At 41.5% G+C, this 26,017-nt stretch overlaps 1 protein-coding gene across 1 annotated transcript in view; it reads right to left on the bottom strand.

The window, feature by feature from the left end:
* Positions 1-23,568, bottom strand: part of Parl (presenilin associated rhomboid like) — a 29,009-nt gene extending 5,441 nt beyond the window's left edge. The window contains exons 1-7 of the mRNA XM_050146399.1: positions 23,394-23,568; positions 17,697-17,892; positions 16,972-17,112; positions 12,402-12,450; positions 5,608-5,703; positions 4,773-4,922; positions 2,379-2,449 (exon numbers count right to left, since the gene is read on the bottom strand). Coding sequence (XP_050002356.1) covers positions 2,379-2,449; positions 4,773-4,922; positions 5,608-5,703; positions 12,402-12,450; positions 16,972-17,112; positions 17,697-17,892; positions 23,394-23,512 — 822 coding nt within the window. The 5' untranslated portion in view covers positions 23,513-23,568. The remainder of the gene's footprint in view (positions 1-2,378; positions 2,450-4,772; positions 4,923-5,607; positions 5,704-12,401; positions 12,451-16,971; positions 17,113-17,696; positions 17,893-23,393) is intronic.
* Positions 23,569-26,017: the final 2,449 nt, after the last annotated feature.

Below are 26,017 nucleotides of genomic sequence, written 5' to 3'. Positions count from 1 at the left end.
CCGTGAAAACAGACTCGAACTAAAATAATCAACAGATATTATTATCAGTAGAGCGTGTGACAGGGAGAAGTTGATGAACAAAGTATTTACATAATCTAAAAACGTCTCCTCACATATATTAACTTTAAAAGAAAAATGTAGTATAGAGGCTGGACAACATCTGAGACATTCACCACAAAAAGACGACACCACGTGCCTGGTCCGAGCAGAAATGGTCCTGAGGATACCATTTACCTAATATTCCCGCCCAAGACAGACAAGCTGATTGAGTCTTGAGGAAAAAGAAAATCCACAATAGCCTCCCTGTTTGTTCTAAACCACTGGGAGCACGAAAAACAAGGACAACCTGCAGAAATGTGACAGCTCTGAGAAGCCCAAAAAATTAACAACTAAATGTATACATGAGCTTACGGGGTACTAGAACAACTTCATAAGTGGTATATGGATTATAAAGTTTATCTCTTTAATAATGGTGCTGTGGACTATGGAAAAATATTTGTGTTTCTAGGAAGCAATGCTGAAGTATACAGAAACAAAGAGACACAATATAAGAAAGCTTTTCTTAAGAACAGTAGCTCAACACACAGAAAGCACTGGACACTAAAGCCTGATGACCTGAATCCAGCACCCAGAACCAAATGCAGAAAAAGAGCCAACCCCAAAAGCTGTCCTCTGACCTTCATCTGCACACCACAGCATATGTGTGCCCAAGGACACTGTATCTATCTCTGTCTTACACACACACACACACACACACACACACAGAGAGAGAGAGAGAGAGAGAGAGAGAGAGAGAGAGAGAGAGAGAGAGAGAGAGAACTGCTCAAATGGTTCTGAAAAGAGTAAGTATGGTTAGAGAGGAAATGATGCATGGCAAAGTGTTAAAAGCTAGTGGATCTGTGCTAAGACTTCAGATTTGATTTAAAATGAAGCACAGAATTAAATAAATAAAACAACATAGGAGTAAAGTCTTTGTGATTGGGTCAGGGAAACTTTCCTCACTGCACACCAAAAGTGACTTCTAATAAGTAAATTAAGCTTCATGCAAATTAACAGCATACTCTTTGAAAGAAATTGTTCAAGACAAGACAAGGTAGGCTAAAAAAAAATGTTTGCTGGTTAAAATCCTGATAAAAGCCAGGAAGGTAGAGGGAACAGGATGTATCTAAGTACATCTCAAACAACGGCCTAACAAAGCCCTTGTTCCCAGAACATATTGTGAATATTTAGCAAACTCAATTAAAAATATTAATGAGCAAAAGATAATTCAAAGATGATGCTTGAAGAACAAACACAAAATCATCAACATCATTAGCTTTTATTGGGGAAAATAGCCACCAGGCCACACTGTGTGTGGGTGAAGCCATAGAGCCTGAGACTCTCACATTCTGCTGGCAAGAAAGGACAGAACACAGTGGTCCATGTGCTACCAGTCTGTAGGTTCTTAAACATTAACATCAGCACCCTATGATCTGGTCACTCGACTCTAAGAAATGAAAGCACTGTCCACACAGGGGCTATACACAAAATGTCCACAGCACTTGTTGGTTTGTTTCATTGCTTGAGACAAGGTCTCAGCATAGCCCTTGCTGACCTGGCACCCTCTATGTAGACCAGGCTAGCCAAGTGCTGGTATTAAAGGCATGTGCCACCATGAATGGTCCAGTGACTGAATCTAGGTAGTGTTCAGAGCACAGTAGCAGATTTAAGTATGTAATGATAGTTATCTAATGTTAGAGTGGGCTCTCGTTATTCTGACATACTTTTTCCAAAACGTACTATATTCCAGTACATACATACAAACAAACAATAGTTAAAAGCTATAGAGACAGGTCAGGTATGGTGGCACACACCTTTAATCCCAGCACTCAGCTAAGGAGACCAAGGCAAGTGGATCTCTGTGAATTCCGGGCCAGCCAGAAATATACAGTCAGACCCTGTCTCAAAAACACAAACAATAAAACAAAATTTAAAAAAAAAAAAAGAGGAAAGAACTAGTTCCACCAAGTTACGTTCTGTCCCCCAACACAAGTCCCAGAGCAACCACACATGGCACACACAACCAACAAAGGTGAAGTAAAAAAGCTGCAGTCTCAACACTTCACTTTACAAATGTACAAACTCCAAGTTTGACAAAAATGTGTCAAACAATCATTTCCATGTTAATTTACTCATTATTTACTCTTAGACGGATTCTGTAAGACATAAGGGAACAGCAAGATGAGAGTATTTGGAAGCTGTACTCATTTGCAGCTTTCTTATAAACAATCATTTCTCAATGAAATTTAAAATTAGATCAGAAAATATTTAATTAGATATACAAGAGAAAAAGAGGGAGGGAGGGAGGGAGGGAGGGAGGGGAAATGAAGACTACTTACTGCACCCAGTGAAGGTCCGTATCTCCCAGTGGCAACTTTGCACACATAACTGACAAAATTGGAAATGACACCTACGAAATAAGCCACATTTCAACAAGTTACTTATAAAAAATATTACTGTATTTTTTCTTTTAGACATACAGCTAATTGAGCCCAGGGCCTTAAGCACACCAGACTAGCACTACCACTGAACTCTGCCCCAGCCCTTAGCGTCTGTATTTTAGTCTCCACTCCAGTTGTAGTACTGGTTTGCTTTTCTTCTTTAGTGGCGTATTTTGCTTTGTAGCCCAGGTTGACCTCAAACCACAGCCTCCTGAGTATTGGGCTTACAGCAATGGTGTAAGGTTTCTATTCAGATCAATCTAAGGGTGCCAGGAAGAAGCCCATTCTACTATCATTTCAACTCATTTATAGGGCAATGTCTTGAATGGTGTGTCCTTTCCTAGACCCCACACATGACTCACCGAGTGACATAGGGTATCCACTTACCTCTCAGGTATCATTTTCCTAATCTACAACATGAAAAAAGGCCAGTACTCAAACTTACCAGCTATCTCAGATCCCTGGGGTCACCTCCAGAGACCAGGGGGTTCTATTAGGTCCTGTTGGCTTTAGTGCCATAGGACTCGACATCATTTTTCTTTTCTTTGGAGACAGGCCTGGAACTCACTATAAAGATCACACTCGCCTCAAACTCATACAGCGAACGCCTGCCTCTGTCTCCTGAATGCTGAGATTAAAGGCATGTACCACCACACCTGACTCTCAGTGTCTTTTTTTGGTGGGGAGGAGATTCAAGACAGAGTTTCTCTGTGTACCCTGGCTGTCCTAGACCTCACTCTGTGGACCTGTGGACCAGGCTGGCTTGAAGTTAGAGATTCACCTGCTTCTGCCTCCCCCATGCTGGGATAAAAGTGTGCTTCTCCAAGTCATTTATAAAAACAACTCCACGGGCTGGAGACATGGCCCAATGGTTAGGATTAAGGACTGCTCTTCTAGAGGACCCCAGCTCAATTTCCTGCACCACATGATGACTCACAACCATGTAACTCCAGGCTTAGGAAATCCACCCTCTTCTGGACTCAGCAAGCCCTGCATGCGCTATATAAATACACATATAGGCGAAATTGCTAGAGAATATCATGTTAAGGTATGTTACTTTTGTTTATGTTGCATTTGTTTAACTCTCTGAAGATGCAATATTTGCTGTCTGGAACTCCTGATGGTCTAATAAAGATCTGAATGGCCAACAGTGAGGCAGGAGAAAGGACAGTCTGGGCTGGCAGGCAGAGAGAATAAATAGAAGTAGAAATCTGGGAGGGGGAGAAGTAGCCAGAGGAGGAGGACACCAGCGCCAGCCATTCAGCTACACAGCAATCCACAGAGTAAGATTTACAGAAATAAGAGAATGGGAAAAGTCTAGAGGCAAAAGGCAAAGGGATAATATAAGTTAAGAAAGCTGATAAGGAACACGTCAAGCTAAGGCCAAGCATTTATAACTAAGAATAAGTCTCTGTATGATTTATTTGGGAGCCAGGTGGCGGGCCCCACAAAGAGCAAAGAGTAAAAAACATACTACTACTGCTACTACTACTACTATTACACAGAACACCCATAAACATAAAATAAAATTAAAAGTAAAATTTGATCAACTGTTCATTCTGCAGTAGTGGCAACCTGGAATCCTATGCTACAATTCCCCAGTTGAGATGTGGAGAAGAGGCCATCCAGGACAGCCAACAGGCCATTCTACAGAGAGAACAGAGCATACTCACTACTGCTTTGTTTAGAGACAGGCTGTTACTCTGAAGCCCAGGCTGGCCTCAAACTCTCATAAAACCCTGTACCTCAGTTTCCCAAATGCTGGTCTGTAGCATAAGCCACCACCACTCCCAGGGACACTCACTAATTTTTTTGGTGCTAAGGATCCAAACCTAAATCATGTGCATGCTAGGTAAGGGCTTCACACCACTGAGTTATGTCTTCAGCCCAACACAAATTACTCTGATGGCTAAAGATTTCTAACAACTGAACACACTGGGGGAAATAAGCCACATGGTGAAGATAGCTGGGAAGTCTGGAAACCATCTATATAAAAGATGGCTGATCTGAATTCAAAACCAATGTCCAGGGAGATAAAAATGCTATGTTTAAATAGCAGTCTATTCCTGAATTTCAGCTTGATTTACTGAAAACCAAGCATACATTGGAATCTATCAGAAGAGAAGCAGGGAAGGAACAATTCCATTTGTCTGTGATGCCCTTCTATACACACGTTTGATAAATCCATCCCAAGCATTTGCTGTGTACAGAATATCACTGTAACCATTCCTCTGTCCCTTCTGTAGGGAAGTGAGTCTTACAGTTCCAACGTTCTCAGAGTATAGCTATTACCTGCAGACAGGTACACTGCCACAAACTGCTCTTGACCCAGAATGTTCACGATGCTAGATGAGAAACTCCATAAAACATACATATTTGCTGCCATGTGGAACAAGGAGAAATGACTGAACGTTGACAGCAACATTGGAGAACAAAGAACCTCTACGAGAGAAGGAAGAATGTGGTAAACATGCAATACTAGGCCATAAGTTTTGCTCATTTTAACCTTGTCTCATTGTTGTTATTAAATCAAGCATAAGAATCCAAAACAGTCAGTTAAAACTTTAAATGAGATGGTTTAACAGAGCATTTCCTAAGATGTCCCTACTTAAGCATCCAGTGATCATTCTGAAGTTCAAAACCTTGTCCTTATCACAATAGCATGAGGAAATTATTTCAATTACAGACACAAAATTAACATATAACATTGTCCTCAAAAAATAAGCATGAATGATTATAGATCTTAACTTCAAAATCTTTATTTTAATTTCTTTTAATTTAAGTGTATGGGTGCTTGTCTGTTTGTATGTCCGTGTGCCCCTGGTGCTCAAACAAGGTCAGAAGAGGGCAATGGATATCCTGGAACTGAGGTTATAGGCAGTTAGGAGTCACCATGTGGGTGACTGAAATAAACCCTGGGTCCCCTGGAAAAGCAGTCAGTGTTCTTCACTGCTAACCCATCTCTCCAGCCACATATCTAATTTGCGGGGGGGTGGGGGGGAGGTTACCTCTGTACTTTGTGCTTAACTACTGACAAATATCTCATTCCTGTAACATTCTGATTAAAACAAACCATATTTTCCATATTATTTCTACCTCAAAATAAATTCACACAAGATAAACTTACTTGACGCTGGGTTGGATGTAAAATATCTGATCATGGTTCGATGCAGCGATGGGACCCTCCATAGGCAAAATACTAGAGCATTTGCAGCTATGATACCTACAAAATAGAATTGACAACGTTAAATAAAAGCCAAGAAAGCCTGATCCAGTCCACCTGGCATTTCCCTGCCACAATTACATGAGTGCACTATATATTTGGTAAGGGGGAGTGTGCTTAGAAGCACAAACCATGTCAATGCCTTTAAAGTGTCAAAACCATCACATGGTGGTAAATCAAGGCTTTTCTGGAAAGCTGCAAATGCTCTAGAACTGGCTTTTATTTTGACAAAGTTATTTATTTATGGCAGAACCACACACACAACTTTCAGAATCATTCTTGCCTTCCTTGCTGTTACAGGGTCTCTATCGCTAACTGGTGTTGGGTTGTGTACTCCAGGCTGGCCAGCCTATCAGCTTCAAGTATCTACCATGTCTCTACCCAGTTTTCTTCAGGGTCTCTTAGAGATACCATCACCCCCAGACAATTGAAGTAGTCTAGAAAACACGATGCCCACATTCCCAAGAGGTGGGATGGGTGGCTTTTGGTTGTTCAATGGAATATAGATGGTTATCATTGTTTAGGGGGTTGATTATAAGTTGTTGTTGGTCATGGTCAGGAAAAAAGCTGAGCAAAGGAGGTTAGATTCAGGGATCTCTTTCTGAAGGAAAAATAGGGGGATTTAGTATAAAAAGGATGGGATAAAAGGGTGAATTCTTGAGTCTACTTTTGAACTAAAAAACAACTACTAGTTCTGAAATATTTTACATTGGTAAGGATTTTGTATATGATACAAATTTAAGGGTTACTTTTGTTATACTTTATATATTTTTCTATTCTTGTTTAAGGTGTTACACCTATGCAGCTCATTTAAAAATGTAAAGTTTTAGTTCTTGAAAGCTGTTTAGTATCATAAAGACACACAAGTTAGTAGTCATCTATAACAATCAAACATGTAGTAATGTTAGGTATGTATTCTAGGTCAAACAGATAAATTTAAATAGAAAGATGGTTTTCAAACACATCATAAACCTACAGAATATGGCATTTAAAATGTTTTTAATAACATAAGACTTTTCATGACAGTGAAAGATGTCTGCTTCTGGCAGCACCAATTTACTTTTAAACAGAATGATGGGAATCAAAGAACTAACACAGTTTGCTTTTATTTGTGGCAAGGTTAGTCACTGGACAAGAAACTCTCCTTGCCTCGACTGCTGACAATATGCTGTCCAAATTGGACAAGGAAGACACAAAAGAAAGTGACTGCCAAACTTTGCCAAGACAAGGTAGGACACTCCTTCAAAATTCTTGCTTCACAGAAAAGTCTGTCAGATATTATTCTACAGAAGCCAAAGATGAATGCCCCAATGTTAATCCTTAGGTGACCATCCAGGAACCCAGCTGTCCCTGTAATTTTAGTTTTAGAAATTGTTTGCTCTGCACTTTCTGCTTACTCAGGTAATATTATATCTTTCTTGGGTCTCTGATGGGAATTGAAGACTAGATAGTTATATCCTTTTCTTTGTTATCAGTTTAAAAAAAACCTACAAAAGAGATATAAAGTTTATAAAGATTGAGAGATAAAAAAATTAAACTGTTGATCTAAGAAGATGCTTTAAGGTCTAAAATGATATTTTTAGGATGGTAATACAAGTTATGATAGAAAGTTATTTAAGTTAAAACTTTGGACTCATTAAAATAGTATAAATAATACAGTACTTTCTCTGAACTGCTGTGGGACAATGGTTTTTACCCTGTAAAGATTTGTTTCTTGTACTTGTTTAACAAAATGCTGATTGGCTAGTAGCCAGGCAGAAAGTATAGGTGGGGTGACCAGGCAGGAAGTATAGGTGAGGCAATGACAAGAGGAGAATTCTGGGAAGATAAAAAGTCAGTCTGCAGTTGTCACCCAGACACAGAACAAGTAAGACATGACTTCCTTGCCGAAAAAGGTACCAAGCCACGTGGCTAACACAGATAAGAATTATGGGCTAACATAAGTTATGAGTTAATAAGAAGCTTGAGATACTAGGCCAATCAGCTTATAATTAATGTAGACCTCTGAGTGTTTCTTTGGGACTGAATGGCTGCAGGACCCGGGACAGAAACCTCTGTCAACATTGAATTTGAAAATATACATGGACTATACATTGTGAACATAATTCTTATCTGAAAATTGCCCTTATTGTATATAGTTTTACTATGTTAGAGTTACAATCTTTCCCTTTTTATTTAGATCTGATAATTGTTCTTCTTATATATAGTTTTACAGTGTTAGAGTTAAACCCTTTTCTTTTATTTAGACAAAAGGGGGGAAATGCTGCAGAATATTTGTGTATACTGTAAAGATGTGCTTCCACTTCAGGCGCCTTCTGATTGGTTTAATAGAGTTGAATGGCCAAGAGCTATGCAGTAGAGAATAGGCAGGATTTCCAGGGAGAGGAAGAGGGACCTAGGAACACAGATATCGCCAGAGACTTTTAAGTCAGACATATGGAACAAAACAGAGATTACCAAGCCACATGGCAGAATGTAAATTAATAGAGACTTTTAGTTATAAGAGCTAGCTGGGAAAAGCCTAAGCTAAGGACAAGCTTTCATAATATTAAGTCTCCATGTCATTATTGGGGAGCTGACAGTTCCACAAAAGAAATTCTGACTGTATTTTAAAAAGCTTGCTACAGGGTTGTTTAGGGAATCCCCCACCCCTACCCACCCAAAGTCAGGCTGAAAATCTAAGCAGAATGGGAAAGTAATCAAAATGGAAAAGCACCAGTGTCAAGTCAAACTCTGAAGAAGGCTATTCAGACTTCTCCTTTACCTCACAGACACCAACAGAGTAAGTACATAGACTTCTTCCTGGGCTAAGGACTGGCTCAGTCAGTAAAGATGCTGTGCAAGCACGGGGAACTGAATCAAATCCTTAATACCCATGTAAAAGTTTTTAAAAATTTAAACAAAGATGAGTGCGCTCATGCACACCTTTAATCAATCCCACATGGATGGATGGAGACAGGGGGATCTTGAGGTTTGCTAGTCAACCAGTGAGCTCCAGTTGAGTGAAGACCCTGTCCTAAGGTGGAGAACAACTGAGGAAGAGGCATGACCAACTTCTGGCCTCCACATATTTATTCATGGCTGTACACACACACACACCCCTCTACATTTTACCCTAATCAACTTGGAGACTATGGAGGTATTTCTGATTAAGACCAAGAAAACTTCCAAAGCCAGATATGGCTGGGAACCTATAATCCCAGCACTTGGGAGTCAGAGGCAGGGAACAGCTGCAAGTTCCAGGCAAGCCTGGGCTATACAGGAAGATACTTTTTTGAAATAATAACAATAACACAACAATGATACATTCCAAAATAATAAAACTAAAAACAAATTGAAAGGAGCTTTATACCCTACCTTTAAAAACTGACTTTTCAAGAACAGCCACACAAGGACTCCAAAGCAACATCAGTGATGATTGGATGCTTAAAAGAAATCCCACACTAGCTCAGAATTGAGAAATAGGTATTTATTTAGGGGTAAACTCACAAACCAGAATTCTCTGCTTGAACGGTGGACAGAGATCAAATCCAACAATCCACAATCCAAACGAGCAGCCAGGGCAAAGGAAGAAGAAGGGGCGGACACAGGCTCTGCATCTGCATATATACCACGCCCCAGTAGGTGGGTAACCACAGGCTGCAAGCCTTCCTACAGCACCTCCCTTTTTTGTTTAAATAAGAGAGTTCTAAGCCTAATACAAAATTATATACAATAAGAACAAATATCCTATCCTAACTAGCTTAAATCTTATATAATAAATAACTGACTTAGCCAAGTCAGGAGAAGAAAGTAACTACAATTATCTAGTCTTCAACCCCATCAAAGATCCAAGAGGGGAAATAATATACAGCCATGAATATACATGTGGAGGCCAGAAGATCGTGGACCTTGCTGGCCAGTCTAGTAAAATCATTGAGTTTCCAGTTCAGTGGAAGACTTTGTCTCAAAAACTAGGGAGAAAGCGACCAAAGATGACACTGCGTATGCCTCCAACTTCACCCACACTAAATGAATGAATAAAATTAATAAAACATAAAAAGTAGAAAGATTCTAGGATAGAATTCTAATTTTTAATTAGCACTCAACTGATTTTAAGATATAGGGTTATATTATGTAACTCAGGCTAAGCTAAAACTCAACATAATCCTTTAGCCTAACTCCCAGAGTGCATGTGTGCCCCCTCCCTCTCTCCCTCTCCTTCTCTCTCTCTCTCCCCCCTTCCTCCTCCCCACCCCCTCTGTGTATGTGTGTGTGTGTATAAAATAGTCCAGGCTAGTTTTGCATCACTAGGTAGTCAATCATGACCTGATCCTCTGCCTCCACCGTCCCAGTGCTAGGCTTACAGGCAGACACTACCACCCATGAGTATTTGCAGTTTAAGAACTGGCCTCAGGACTCTGTGAAAGCTAGGTGAGCATTCTACCAACTAACCTACATGTCCAGTGCCTGACATTTTTTAAAGATTTGTATTATCATTAACTACATGTATGTGTGTGTCTGAATGTGGGTATGTGCACACACAGAGCAGCTGCAGCCCTGTGGAACTGGAATTACGGGTGGGTGTAAGCCACTGGATGTGGGTGTTGGGAACCAAATTCATTTTATCTGAAGAGCAGTAAGTAATCTTAACTACTGAACCATCTCTCCAGCTCTAACTCTTTTAATTAACTATTTACTGACATGGAAAAATTTTGAACAGACCAGGCTAGCTTGAATTTAGAGATCTTCCTGAAAAGGTGTGGACCACCATGCCCAGCTGAGAAACAGTTTTAAAGTTTGAGCCCATGCCTTGTCATATATTAAATGGGAGAAAACCTATGGTCCTGGAACACACAACATAGCAAGCGACTCTGAAATGCAATAAAAATGCTGAAGGAGGGCTGAGATGGCTGTGCTGGCTGTTAAACCTGGGGCCTGAGTTCAATCCCTGGGTCACACCAGCTTAACAACTCCTGATAGTTGTCCTCTGACCTCAACATAGGCATTCTGTGTCATATGCACACCACATACACACACACACAAATAAATAGATGTAATTTTGAAATAAAAAAAATTGCGACCCTAAGGAAATGCTGTTAATTTTGGTTGTTTTTTGAAAACAGTCAAACAAAACATATTAATCTCAGTGGAAACAGATATGCTTCTCTACAGAGCTACCTCTGAAGTGATTGTATTTATTAAGATCACAGTGCCTAATAAGTTCTACAACCTTGACTATGGCAACTTGAAAAGCCTTACTCGGCTGATTCAGGGTCTGCCGCTACTATGTACGCAGTATAGGCTAATCTCACTGCTGTCCTCAAGATGCTTACATTTACCTTCAAGGTAGCTGGTGCCATTTATGAAAAAAAAAGCAATGAATTCAGAAAAACAAAAGTGCTTTCTAAAGAAAGCATATCAATCACATCAGGTTCCAATAAAGTGAGGAAAAATTAACCTTATAGAAGAAACAGTCTAAATTAAGAAATGTAAACATGCTTTTATCTACCAAGAAGTTAAAAGAAACAGGGTACCAATAAGTCTAACCCTGTTTGAGAGTAATTAGTAACCGGCTACTCTCTAGAAATCATGTTTACTACTTATGTAACTGCACAGAACTTACAAATCCATTTCTTTAAGTTTTTAAGTCCACAAAATATCATAAAGCTACTACATTGAAAAGTCAGATGTGTCTTTCCATAAAAATGTAGAGAAGAAGCAAGTGTGTGGTGGTTCACACCTATAATCCCAGTCCTCAAGAAGCAGAGGAGAGGCAGGCAGATCTCTGAGTTCCAGGCCAGTGTGATCTACAGATTCTGTCTTTTCACTCCTCAAATCAGGGTGAAAAGAAAAAAAAAAACAAAATGAAATCCCCATGGTTGCATGAATTACATGACTGCATGCTCACATTTAAGGGAACCTTTTGAACATGAGTTAATAGGCAGGAAGGTGGACTTGGGTTAAAGCTAACCTCTATTTTATTAGCAGTTTTACTTCAAAAAGTTCTTTTTCACACATTTTATACATGAATAAAATTCTCAAACAACTAAAGAGGACAGAAAAGTTCGTTCTCTAGAAGCCAGTCTCCTCATCTACAAAACAGAAACAACTTCGTTGCAGCTCAGACTTGAGCAATGTCTCCTTTGGCTTCTTTCTTGTTTTCTGTATTCAGTGCTGGCCTCAAACCTTTCATGTTCCCTTAAACTTATGATCCTCTGCCTCACCTCCCAAATGCTAGGATTACAAGCATGTGCCACTTTTCTGAGTCTGTGCAGAGCTGCAGCTGAACCAGAGCCTTGCTAGGCAAGCACTCTACCAACTATGCTATATCCCAGCATTCTTCCACCTTCTTTAATGGGGAATTACAAGTACCCATGAATATTTACAAGCAGTACTGTTAATCTGGTTGATATCATGCTATATACAAACCAGAAAAGCGATCCAGGACATCTTGAAAACATTTATCCAGACTTTGATAATGCCTTGCTATATAACACAAACTGATCTTGATCTTTCTGTCCTTCTACTACCGACGTGGGCCATCATGCCCACCTCCACATTACTTTGCACTATCACAGAGGTATGTAGGTACAGAGACTCCCTGTCTTCTAAGGCACCAGTAAGCACGGTATGAAAGCCATTGCCTGTGACATACTGTACCTTTCGTTCTGATTTCTCTTCCCTTGAATGGCTAAAACGTGTAAGCTAACACAAACCTGTCACAGTCCGCTGGCCATCACTTAGGCTATTCCACCACTTGTTAATCTAAAACAGAAGGAAAATTGCATATAACTCTATGTGAAACACTTCAGACTAAGGGGAAAGGCGGGTGCTTTTTCTTAGGACTGAAACTATTTAAGAAAAAGAATTCCCTATCAAATGAAACGTTTTTCTTGTATTACATACTCCAGAACTCTTTAAAATAATAGTGGCTGTGACCAAGAAACCTGTCAAGCCCAATTTATCAACCTCTATGAAGCCTTTGGTCACAACATTGTTTCTCAATTTTAACTTGGAGGACCAGAAACTTCTTTAACAGTATTAATTTCATGTCTCCTAAGCATCACGATCTTTTACAATTTTTAGAGAAAAAGTTTACTGTCCTTGATAAGTAACTAATTTCATCCAATTTCAGCATCTCCCTTGTTGTTCCCACATAATATTCATTTTAACATTCTTCCTACTGAAAAAGTCTTTTAACAATTCCCTAATTATAGGTATAAATATAAATGATTAACTACAGGGGAAAAAAAAGAGCTAAATACTAAAAAATGCTGTGAAAAACACAATAATGTATGCAGTACAAAAAACAGTTACACATAAAACTGATAATTCAATGATAGAATAAGAATGTGTTGCAAGGCATAAGGCTACAAAAAATGAATTAAAGATCCAATCAACCTTATACTATCTGCTGTTTTAAGACGACAGCTGGTTCTGTGCTGTGCTGTGCTGCGCTGTGGGGAAATGTTTAAGTCGGCATCAGCATCTGTGTCCTCTTGATAGCATGTTTTATACTCAGACACTCTACAGAATCACTGCTCAGACATCCATTTCTAACTCCAAGTGCTGCCAGAATGCAGTAATCAAGGCTAGCTAGCAGCACTGTCATGAGGCCTACCAAGAGAGACAAGCACAGAGTCACATTACAAGAAGTAGGAGCTAAGGTCCTATCAAGTTTAAAATTGCTAACTAAGAGCTGGCAGTGGTGGCAAAGGCTTTAATTCTAGCACATGGGAAGCAGAGGCAGGCAGATCTCTGAGAATTCCAAGTCAGCTTGGTCTACATAGTAAATTTCAGGACAGTGTGGACTATACAATGAGACTCTAACTCAAAAAAATAAATAAAATAAACTTAATTTTTTTTTTTTTTTTTTTGGTTTTTCGAGACAGGGTTTCTCTGTAGCTTTGGTGCCTGTCCTGAAACTAGTTCTTGTAGACCAGGCTGGCCTCAAACTCACAGAGATCCACCTGCCTCTGCCTCCCGAGTGCTGGGATTAAAGGCGTGCGCCACCACCGCCCGGCAATAAACTTAATTTTTAAAAAACAAAAAATCTAAGAAACTGGAGAAAAGGCTCAGTGGGCAAGATTTTCAAAATTATAAGGATTGAAGTTTATATCCCAAACTTTTGTAAAAAGTTTCAAAATATCCAACATACACTGCTGGCCTCTGCCACCTCCCCCAACACATACACACACACACACACACACACACACACACACACACACACACACACACACGATGTATATCTTAAAATAAAAAATAAAGAAATAAGAAAAAGTTACAACTAGGTGCTAGGCATGGTGTCAAGGCTGAAGCAAAAGAAACACTTAAGCCCAGGAGCTGGTGGTAAGCCTGAACATCAGGGCAAAACCCATCTCAAAACAGCAGGAAAGGGCTGGAGGACTGCTCAATGCATAAGAGCACCAGCTGCTCTTAAAAAGGAACTGTGTTCAATTCCCAGCACCCACAGGGTGGCTTATAACCACTGGAACTTGGGTTCCAGGGCATCCAGTGTCCTCTTCTGACTTCTGTGAGCACCAGGCATGAACATGGTGCACACACATACACGCAAGCAAGGCATTCATACACATAAAATAAACTAAATCTTCAAAACATAAAACTTATCTGTAATTTTCACTAAAATTGTCATTTTTCTTGAAAGAGTCAGTCTCATTGTTGAGGCCTGACTGTCCTGACACTCAGAGATCGCCTGCCTCTGCCATCGCACCTGGGGCCACATTTTTAATGCAGCTTACTTCAGAAGACAAGAAGGATCTTACATTTTCAGAATACGCTTTGAAATATTTAGGGACTAAATACACTGATGGCTTCTCCCCAATGCTCTAGTAAGGAAGGGAAAGGGTGCTGGGAACTGTTTGACAAGCAGGCTGCATTACACCAGCCTCTCTACTTCTCGACTTGAAATGCTTCCATGTCTAAGATGTGTGAGTAAGAAGTATTCTAGGGCTGTGGTGTGCCTGGCATGCACAGTCCTGAGCTCCATAGTAGGACACAGAAAACAATTTGCTAGTTCACACGTATCAGCACAGCTCTTGGGAAGTGGAGGCAAGAGGATTAGAAATTCAAAATCATCCTTGTACACATAACAAATTCAAGGCCAGTCTGAGCTCATATTTGACATCTTGCTTCAAAAACAATGCTAACTATGAAACTGAGCCAGACGTTCATATGAAAAGTCAAGACTGAAAAGGAACAGCACCCTAGTGTGCATGTGATTCCATTTCTGTAACTATAACTGTGCGAGTCCCCAGAGCTGCATGCACAGTGGTGCAGACGGGTTTCTAAGAATCTGCTTTCTAACTAGGAGCTTGCTCTGTTGTTGAAGCTTTCCTCAAATTCCCAGACTCAGAAATCTCCAGGTAGCGGGACAAAGGCCCAAGCAACCATGCCAGGCCAGGCCAGGACTTCATCTTTCATCTTGTACCCATAATTGTTTTTCTTTAATAAACATAGATTTTAAATGCAATAATCTATCTACCATTGTTTAACTATTATTAAAAAGAGAGCTACTTTTGGATTAAGGTTTTATATACGTATCACCTATAATTTTAAGGAAAGAATTTAAAGAACCATGGAGATGGTCAGCAATGAGCATACTTGCTGGCCTTAAGTTCAGTTCCCAGCACTCATAGCAGGAACAGTTCACACTCCTCTGAAACTCCAGCTCCAAAGGATCTAATTCCCCCTCTAGCTTCCTTGGGCACCTGCAAATATGTGGCATACACACACATAAGCAAAAATAAATCTTTTGGGGGTTGGAGAAATGCGGCAGCAGATAGAACACTGCTTTTCCACATGGTGGGTCACAACCATCTGTAACTCTAGTTCCATGGGAATCCAGAACCACTCTTTTTCTGAGCTCTGAAGACACTGAATGCACATGTTGCACAGAAACAGATGCAGCTAAAACAAAACACACTTTAGAAAAAAAAAAAAAAGAATTTAAGAGCCCAACAAACAAAGAAAAAGTAGATGCTTTGCTGAGCCTGTATAAGGCCCTGAGTTCAAGGCTGAGCAGGTAGGGAGTATGAAGCTTGAAAACAAATGGATGTGGAGGGGCTGCAGAGATGGCTCAGTGGTTACAATGGCTTGGGGATTGGCTAGTCTTTCAAAGGACCTGGGTTCTATTCCCAGCACCCACATGGCAGCTCACAACTGTCCGTGACTCTGGTTCCAAGGAATCTGACATCCTCAAACAGACATACATCAGACAAAATCCCCAATGTACATAAAAAATAAATCTTAAAAAAAAATGGATGTGGAATTAAGTATGCTATCAATGGCCTCAGTACCCAGTATGTATTGACAGGTAAAAATACTGTATCTAGAAACTTTTTTGAGAATTCAGTTAAGAGGAAAGAAGACCATCAGCTTCATACAAAGTAAATATAACTCTACAAGCTCTATATTTGCATCTCTTCCTGGCATCCCATCCCAAACACAGTCAGGACATAAAGCAATGGGAAATTAGCAGTCCATAAACAGCACACCAGAGAAGCTGTAAAATCCACTGGATGGCTGTCTACAAAGCCCACAGGCAGCATGCGCGCGCGCGCGCGCGTGTGTGTGTGTGTGTGTGTGTGTGTGTGTGTGTGTACATATACACACATACATACATACATATGTTTTTCAATCTCTGTGATCTTGTTACAAACTACTTTAGCAGGTAAAGGAAGTGAGCACTGGCTACTACAGCAGGGTAGTAGAAAAGAGCCCCTGAACCTTTAACTCTCTGTGGTGACTCTGACACATGCAGGTTGAAGGACAATCTTGTGATTGTGTCAACCACAACATTGCCAGACATGCATTAGTAAATACCTACTGTGCTTAAAGGACACAAAAAAAGAATGCTATGTTATCAACTTCACATCTGTGGGTGGAATGCTGACATTAAGTAAGAACGCCTTCTAGAGCCAGGCGTCAGTAGGGACAAGACAGCCAACCTGAGTTTGAGCCCCAGAACCCACTATAAAAAGCTGGGCATGGTAGCACATGCCTTTATTCACAGCATTTGGGAGGCAGAGGTGGGTGGATCTCGAGTTTCAGGCTAGGCAGGACTATAGAATGAGACCTTGCATCAAAAAAAAAAAAAAAAAAACCGTTCTGTGACCGCCATTTTAATACCATGTCACTCACCCCACCTTTTTTCCAACACACACAATAATAAACGTTTAAAAACTAAATAGAAAAAGAATACGCTCTAAATAATCAGACTCTTAAAACTGTGGTTAGCTAGGATAAAGAAAGCAAGGTTTATCTCACCTCCTTTCTGAGGTTTCCTTCCTTCTGCGGTCGTATGCTATCCAACCAGTCAGCTTTTATACCATCAAAATAACTCTGGACCCTGGATTTCAATGATTCATATTGCCAAATAGCAGCTGATCCAAATGCACAACCTGTGAACTAGAGAAAATATTTAAATACTCTGAAAAGGAAATACATTTCTAAACAGTATTCTACCTAGCACAGTAGCCTACTGTGCTCCTTTATTTATTTTATTTTATTTTATTATTTTTATTTATTTTATATTTTTTTTTTTTCGAGACAGGGTTTCTCTATAGTTTTTGGAGCCTGTCCTGGAACTAGCTCTTGTAGACCAGGCTGGCCTCGAACTCACAGAGATCCGCCTGCCTCTGCCTCCTGAGTGCTGGGATTAAAGGCGTGCGCCACCATCGCCAGGCCCTGTGCTCCTTTATTAACGTCAGGCATCCAGGCCTATTTCTAGCCGCAGCTCTCCAGATAAATAAAATACCAACTTAGTGCCACCTAAAATGCTATATGAAACAGGAAGCCCAGAATTGTCTTCCTCAAGGCTCATGTAATAGGTTTGAATTCTGAAAGCAATTATTGGATTCATTCTTTAATCTGAATCCGCAGGCCAGTTTCCTAGTCCCACTGAGTCCCGCCCATCTGTTCTTACAGAAATCCACCCAGGGCAGTACTTGAACACAAAGCTAGCAGGAAGCTAGGAAAATATGAGCTCTTACCCCAACAGTGAAGAAAAAGGGCTTCACGAGAGTCCGTATAGGGTAGGGGGAAGGGTAAAAGACTGTCTCTTCCAGAGGCGGGATCAAGGCGCTTCTCTTATAGGCTTCCCCACTTGACCTCGTGTCTGATCTTCGAGGTTCAACCTTTCTTGGTGCTTTTCTAAATCCACATTTTTGCTGAAGAAGGAAATTATACCTGTGGAGGGCGGGTAGGAACTGGTTGAAACAGAGCAGCTCACAGACACTCCCTAGGAGCCTCCTCTGGCCTGGGCCGTCATCATCTCACTTTATTTTCATAGCAATCCAACAACAGCAAAGATCTCAACTAGGTGTCTATATTCCCAACATATTTTTATTATGAGAAATTCACATAATGCCCCCTGATGACATTCACCTCCCCATTTTACCATGTCACCCCACCCACCTCCCCTGTCACCTACCCCAAAGGAAAAAAAAAAGAAAAAATGTCAAGTCCAATTTGTTGCCCATACACCTACCCCCTGGAGTATGGTCAAACTGCCAGCGGCCGGCCTCTTGAAGAAAGCGGAGTCCTTCCCCACCCCAACCCCTGCCAGACGCCATCAACTGTGAAGAGCTACATCAAGGAGTCACCCTAATCCTCCCTGGAACAATACAACACAAACTAGAGTAGCTCAGAGAGCACACCACTGGGCTTTACTTTATAAAATCAGAAAAAGAATTCCTCTAGTCTCCATATGGATTCTGTTGTCTGAGAAAAAGTTGTAAACTATTTCTTTGTGTTTCTATTTTACTTTTTGAGCATGTCCTCATACCCACCCCCCAGGGTTGGCGGTCTCTCCTATCTAGTAGAACCATAAACTGTCAGCTTCAATACATATAAAATAACTGTTTCCATTTTGGTCAGTTTCCAAGAGACATTCCTTGCAAACATAACTGTTTCATTTGATGAGTACTGATCATTAGACATGATAAATTCCTCCCACCTCTTCTTTATTTCACTGTTTTAGGGACACCAACCACATTCAAAAACGATCTTGCTGTTTGAGTACTTTTAACTTGGCCTTCTCAAAGCATCTGACACTACTAACCAGAGCCCCCAGGCCCAGCTTCTGTGTGTCTATGTGCTCTACTCTTCAAATTGATCTTTCACACTGATGGTTCTATTCCTGAGCTCCTTGGTAGTAGATGTGCATGCACTCAAGGCTCTAAATTCCTTTAGCTATGCAAACTCAATCCATCAGAGTTCTTGAAGTGCACTTTTCTTTTGCTCTTATTCTCATCACACCCTAAACAAGAGGCTAAGGAATAGTGTGTTCCTGACTAGCCCAGACTACACCTGAAGGCCCTAGTTTTGTTAGAAAGAAGAGAGAGGGAGGGAGGAAAGAAGGAAGTGGGGGGACTGAGATATAGGTCAGTAGACCACTTGACTAACACGCATGCGGGCTTGGGTTCAATCCCCAACATAGTACAAACCAGGAATAGTAGCAGACACCTGTAATCCCAGCAAACAAGAAATGGAGGGAGGCAGAACTGCTACATATGGAATCTGAGGGCACTCTGAGCTTTGTTAAGACTGTGTCTCAAAATAAACAAAGCTTTTTGTTCCTAGTCCAGTTCCCTCCTTCATGCCTGGATTACATTTAAGAATTGGATTTCAGAGGATTATCCATTCATTCAACCAATGACAAGGCTGCTCTAAATAACTCTAAACTCCCTTCAATGACAGTTATCAGTCTGATGAGCAAACACCATTGAACAGCCAACCCCATTCCTCATTTTTCCAGTTTTCAGTATATGTGTCAAATCATCCAGAATTTTGGCTAACTGAAACCTGAATACACATCCCTTGTTTCTGTCTGTCTGCCTGTCTCTCTGTCTCTCTCTCTTTCACACACACACACACTCACACACACACACACACACACACCTCCTACTGGCTTAAATAAGGAATACCTAAAGCCAAGAGAAAGGTCAAAGGAATTTACATTTAAACCTTACCATTTTCAAACTATAGAGTCAAGACAGCAGCTACTTCCCTAAAAATACCTTAGATAAGTAACTACTATTTATCTAAACTACCATCAGTTTTATAGTGAAATGCACCTAAGTGGTTTTTTTAAAGCTTTGTTTTAAATTTAATTATATGGATGAATGCTTTGTCTACATGTATGTCTGTGCAACTCATGCGTACCTGGTGCCTGTGGAAGCCAGAAGACTAACAGATTTCTAGGGCTAGCATAAAGGTAATATGTGAACCACCCACCATGTGGGTGTTGGGAATTGAATCTGAGTCCTCTAGAAGAATATCCAGGGCTCTTAACCACTAAGCCATCTCTCTCATCCCAAAATGTGTATGGATGTTTTGCCTGAATGTATGTTTGCATACTTCTGCATGCCTGATGCCAGCAGAGGCCTGGAGAGGTTTTGTATCCCCTGGAACTGGAGTTCCAGACAGTTGTGAGAAGCCACATGGGTGCTGGAAATCAAACCCAGGTCCTTTGCAAGAGCAGTGAGTGCTCTTAACTGCTGAGCTATCTCTCTAAAACCCAATTATTTTAAAGAGCGAAAGTAGATCTAATAAATAAAGCAATAAGTAATCAAAACATGTAATGTCACTTTGGACCAAACCAAAGGATCATTACCAGAATGTATTAATTATGCAGACCTAAAGTTGTAGTCCAATACTGTTGAGTTCTTACCAGAACAGGAATTAAGAATATGAATTCAACAGTTTAAACTTATCGACTATTCTTTCTCCTTTTAAGATAGGGTCTCATGTGGCTTAGGATGGTGGTTCTTTAATTCTTGACCCCTGAGTCTCGGACTCCTGAGTACTAGATTACAGACTTGTACCACTATACCCAGAAAAAAATCAATTCGAACAAAAAATTACTTCTGCATCTCATCAATCATTTAAAATTCTGAAGTTTGAAAATTACACTGAAACTCTAAAGCATAGACATTTAGTTTTATTCATTCAGATGAATACATAAGGTGAAAAATTATGAGGAAAACTGGAAACGAGGAAGTTTTTTTAATGTTTCTATCTATGTGTATTTGAGTGTTTTACCTATATGTGTGTCTATGTATGTACATGTCTGGTGCCTGAGGAACCTAGAGATGTCAGATCCCCTGAAACTGGAGTTAGACAGTTGTGAGCTGCCATGTGAGTGTTGGGAACTGAACCTGGGTCCTCTAGAAGAGCAGCCAGTGCCCTTAACTGCTAAGTTACCTCTCAAGCCCCAAGGCATAACTTTAAATAGAAAACTCATATCCATGTATTGTTTGTTGGCTAAATGATGAGGTTAAAAGTAATTAATATAAATTGCTTGTAAGCATGTGAGTATAAATACAACTTATACATACAGGTTGGTACTGTTACATTTATTAACAAAGCTGAGAAGAAACAGCCTAATACTCAAGCAGAGAAATATGTCTAGACATGGTTGAAAAGAATCATTCTACTTAAAAACAGGTTTGGGAGGCTTGGGAGGAAATTCTACAAATCCTCCCCACTTTGTGTTTTGTGTTTGAGACAGTTCTGCTATGTAGCTTTCTTTGGCTGGCCAGGAAATTGCTAAGTAGACATACATAGCTAGCCTTAAATTTGCAGGGATCCTCTTCCTGGGTGCTGGAATCACTGTCATGAGCTACCATGCCTGGCTCCATATCAACCCTTGAAGGCCGAGATTATTTTCCTGAAACACATCTTGAGTTAACAGACAGTGAAAACAATAGGCCTGATTTCCTACTTTGTGGAGTATCTTACCTAACTTTTCTTAAAGACTGTCATTTAAACCTAACAAAACTACACCCACAGAGGTGCCAATCAACCACTGGTTTCCCTTGGATTTCATTCAATTGGAAAACCATGCCATGTTTCTACTTTCAAACTTAGGTGCCTATGATTTTTTTGTTTCCTGTGAAAGACCAAATAAGTATTTTAGTACTTGTGGACTATTGAAATCTTCTATCATAAAATTTTGCAACTCCTATAAATATGGAAACGATTTTTGGCAGGTGCCTTGGGACTTTGAATTTTTATAGGCCTCTAAATCACAACATAAAATGCAAATTCCTGGGCCCTCTTTAGAGCCACAAGGCCCAGATCATTCTGCACGCAATTTTAGAACCACCACCACTCAGAACAGACTAATGATGGCCAAGAAAGAACTGCATTCCCTAGTAAGCGTGTCCTCCAGGAGACTGGAGCAAAGCCCGTACTTCAGGCTCACCCATTCTCATCTGACACATTTTTCCATGCAACATAAGAATGTCACTTTCAAATTTTCCATATGAATTTTCATTATCACATATATTAGGGGGAGGGAGCTGAGACAACAGGATCCTACAATCTCCACCTCCCAGGTGCTGGGATTACAGGCCTAAACCAAAGTGGACTATACTACTTTGAGAAGCTTTGTGCCTATGGCCTCAAAGAGATTGTGCATACGAGACAAGCACTCTACCAATGAACCGGCTCACACCAGGCTGTTTAACTAATGCCTGAAGAACTATGTTACCCCGGGTTACAGAAACTTCACTGTAGGCTATATTGTATGCAACCTTTTCCATAAATGCTGATAAACTTCACGTGGGGGTGCTTGTCAAAAACCAACAAACAAAAAACGCGTTCTTCCTCTTTTATCATCTTCCTGATTCTGATTTTGGGTTACACCTGAGAAACGACACTCTCTACAAACGGTCCAGGTGACTTTTACTTTTATTTATTTTCAATAAAGATCTTTCCCCGGGCTCCAACTCACCGTCCCCCTGCTCCAGACTACTAAGAGCTGAGATTACAGACCTATGCCCACCTCAGGTGAATTTTAAGATCACGTGATAGCTTCACCAAGCCGAATCTTAATTTCCCACTGATTAGCCCACATGTTGACAAAGACCGCAGGCTCCTTGGTGTTTTCGTCCCATCAAATCAGGTAAAAATCACAAAGTTGAAATCTTTGGTTGAAATTTCGAAGTCAAAATTAGTTCTTCAAGTGTTGAAAATTTTTCTTTTATTACACCTAATGCAAAATTGGCCGACCTGAAAGGCCATAGACTTTCCTCGGCAATATTAGGATGACTTTCTTTCCAAAGCCATCAATCAATACCTGAGTCTCAACTCTTTAAGAAAGAAAAGAAAAAGGCGGAGGGAGGGAGGGAGGGAGGGAGGGAGGGAGGGAGGGAGGGAGGGAAGAAGGAAAAAGGCTTCTCTCGGGCAAGGTATTCCCCGACTCCGTGCTGTCTTTAATTCTTCTGGGCACTAAGGCACACGGGTGGGGCACGGGCTTTCCGATTACCAGTCACAGGAAATGAACTCAGACTTCAGCTACCCTACCAGCTCTGTGACTGCTTCACTAAAAAGCGGGTTCAGTATTTTTTCCTCTCAAGAATATGAACCGGACAAGCAATTAACCCAGAAGTTAGTTCCCCTTCCCACCACGTCCCTCGCAACGACTGGGAAAGACTTGGAGAACTCGGCCGGGCTCAGCCGGCCACCGCGCACGGCCGGGGCGACGCACTCAGAAGCGAGCAGGGAACGAAGGACCAAGGAAAAGCGTGGCGGAGAGGAGGCAGCTTTAGGGACGAACTCGTGAACAACGGAGAGCCGGAGCCCCAGGCGGCCACCGCGGCCATCGCCGCCGCCGGTCTCCCGAGGATGCGCGCGACCCCAGCCCAAGGGAAAACCGGGAAGCCGGAAGCGGCAGCCATTACCTGCGTCCGAGCAGCCGCGGGGCCTGGGCCGCAGAGAGCTCCGGGCAGCCGCCGCCCACGGGAGGCGCCCAAGCCTGACCGCAGCCCCAGCCTCGCTGTGCCCAACCTCGCAACGCCATCTTCCCAACCTCTGCCCCACCATGGCCCGACCTTACCAACCCCAGCCCCGGAACCACTTCCGGGGCGAAGGAAGAGGCGCTGCCTAGAGCGCCACCTGGATGCGGAACCGGTTCCGTCCGGCCGCCGCTCCAACGAGCCCCGTCGGGGAAGCCCCTGGTGAGCACGGCTGGGAGAAATTGGAACTTCCGAGTGACACTGTGTGTCGGACACCCTCAGGTTATCACATTTAATCACAAGGCACTGTTTGCTCCCGAGGCTCCGAGGCACCGGTGAAATGACTTGCGCGTATAGAGCTTGTCACTTGTCCTGCATTACCACTTCTTGTTATTCTGATACCCTCATACATAAGAGAGCAGAGCTCCTATCTTTAACCCAAACTGAGATTCTAGTCTGTCAGCTCCATTTCCTGCTGCTGCACCCCCATGCCTTAGTTGCAGCCATACCCAGCCATTGGTCTTTTTTTTTTTTTTTTTTTTTTTTTTTTTTTTTTTTTTTTTTTTTTTTTGACAGAGTTTTTCTGTAATTTTGGAGCCTATCCTGCAACAACTAGCTCTTGTAGACCAGGCTGGCCTTGAACTCACAGAGATTCACCTGCCTCTGCCTCTGCCTTCCGAGTGCTGGGATTAAAGGCTTGAGCCACCACTGCCCAGCCATTGGTCGTTTTTCAAAGGCACTGATACCAGAATTGTTAGGGTCTGACCTGTACGCTGGCAACCCTAACAAGTGAGGCTTGGCCACTTGTCTTCAATTCGCTGATTAGACAGTCAAACTGATAGGAAAAAGCAGGAAAAAGATTTATTCAGTGGGACCACACTGGGGAGAACAAAGAGGTCCAGTGACTCCCCAAGTTCATCTTCCGGGTCTAACATGAGGATAGATCTTCAATAGAAGGCAAGAGGTATGCAGTAAGGAAATCGTGTTCCCTCACCCTCACCACTATCTCAACTCCATTCTGCAGGACAACCCCCTTGACAAGTTGTACATCTTCCTGAGGAAACAAGTTCCTTTAATGACTGCCCCCAGAGCGGCAACCTTTTTTTTTTTTCCTCCCAATATGAGATTTCTGGGGTGGTTCCATTTTCTTAGGGTCCATTATTTCAATGGTCTGATAGCCAAAGAGAGAGCCGTGTCTCTATCTTCACTTCTGCTGGTTGCATCTGTGGGGCCCAGGGCAGCCTGGTCACAAATATGGGGCCCAGGCTGCACAGTTGCCATAGCAGGCAGCAAGGGGGAGGGAGGCAGTCCAGAAAAAAACATAAGCCGGCACCACCCATTGATAGGATCACCTGCCAGCACACGCCCATTGCTTTTCACCAGGACACCGCTAGACAAATGTCAGCCAATCGGGTTCTGAACCATAGAAATCCCTCAACCCTACCTTTGCAACTATAAAAACCCAACTCCACCTAAGCTCAGGGCTCTCCCATCACGCCAATACACTGGACACACAGAGTTTCCGAGTTTGCTAACTTGTATAAAATAAAGGCTCTTTGCTTTTACATACAGGACTTGGTCTCCTAGTTGGTTTTGGGGGGACTCTGTGATCTGGGCATAACAACATCTCATAACAACATCAAGCCAGGATAGAAAAACTATGAGAAAATTAAGGAGGCGTGGGAAGAGAGAAGAGTCTCCCATACAAGAGTCGGCTTGGTCTCTAGCCAGCCAAGAGTCAAGCATCCCGCACTATTAACATTTGCTGTGAAGATTAATATTCCTTTGTAATCAGAATGTTTCAACAATAGCAATGAATCATGTTTAATGCCCAAGCATGGTCTTTTCACTCTTCTAGCTATAAATATGCAGTTTTCTAGGACTTCCACAATAAACCCTATTAATAGGAAAAGACCTTTCTTAGCTCCCTCCGAAACCTTAGGACCATGGTTTACACTGTTAGATTGTAATTTATCAGAAGAACCCCAGGACCATTCTATCATCTCATTTATCTAGAGGGAAAAGGATGATGGCGGTCTCCCTCAGAAACTCTCTCTTTCTCTTCCTCTCTCCTCACCCCATTCTTTCCTTTTTCATTTTCACAAGAAGGGAAACCTTCTTGTGGGTTTCCCAGGCATCACAGGCTGACCTGACTTACAGGGTCTGTGTCTCAGCCTCCCGAGAGCCTTGCTTGTTTTAAGTTAGTGGTTCTATTGCTTTACCTCTCCTTTCTGCCTTAGGCACAATGGTCTCATCTCCACCCAACTCATCACTCTGTTACCCTCTATTGACTTTTCCCTCCTCTAATTTTCTGTACCAACCTAATACCAGTCACTAGATTGCTTTTTTTCTTCCCATTCACACACTGCTATAGTGTTTCCTTTTTTTTTAAATATTTATTTATTTATTATGTATACAATATTCTGTCTGTGTGTATGTCTGCAGGCCAGAAGAGGGCACCAGACCTCATTACAGATGGTTGTGAGCCACCATGTGGTTGCTGGGAATTGAACTCAGGACCTTTGGAAGAGCAGGCAATGCTCTTAACCACTGAGCCATCTCTCCAGCCC

The sequence above is a fragment of the Alexandromys fortis genome, unplaced genomic scaffold (genome assembly GCF_014885135.2).
Source record: "Alexandromys fortis isolate MF-2015 unplaced genomic scaffold, M_Fortis_MF-2015_v1.1 scaffold_56, whole genome shotgun sequence".
NCBI lineage: Eukaryota > Metazoa > Chordata > Mammalia > Rodentia > Cricetidae > Alexandromys > Alexandromys fortis.
Note: the sequence above shows the minus strand (reverse complement) of the source record. Positions and strands in the feature narration are given on the sequence as shown.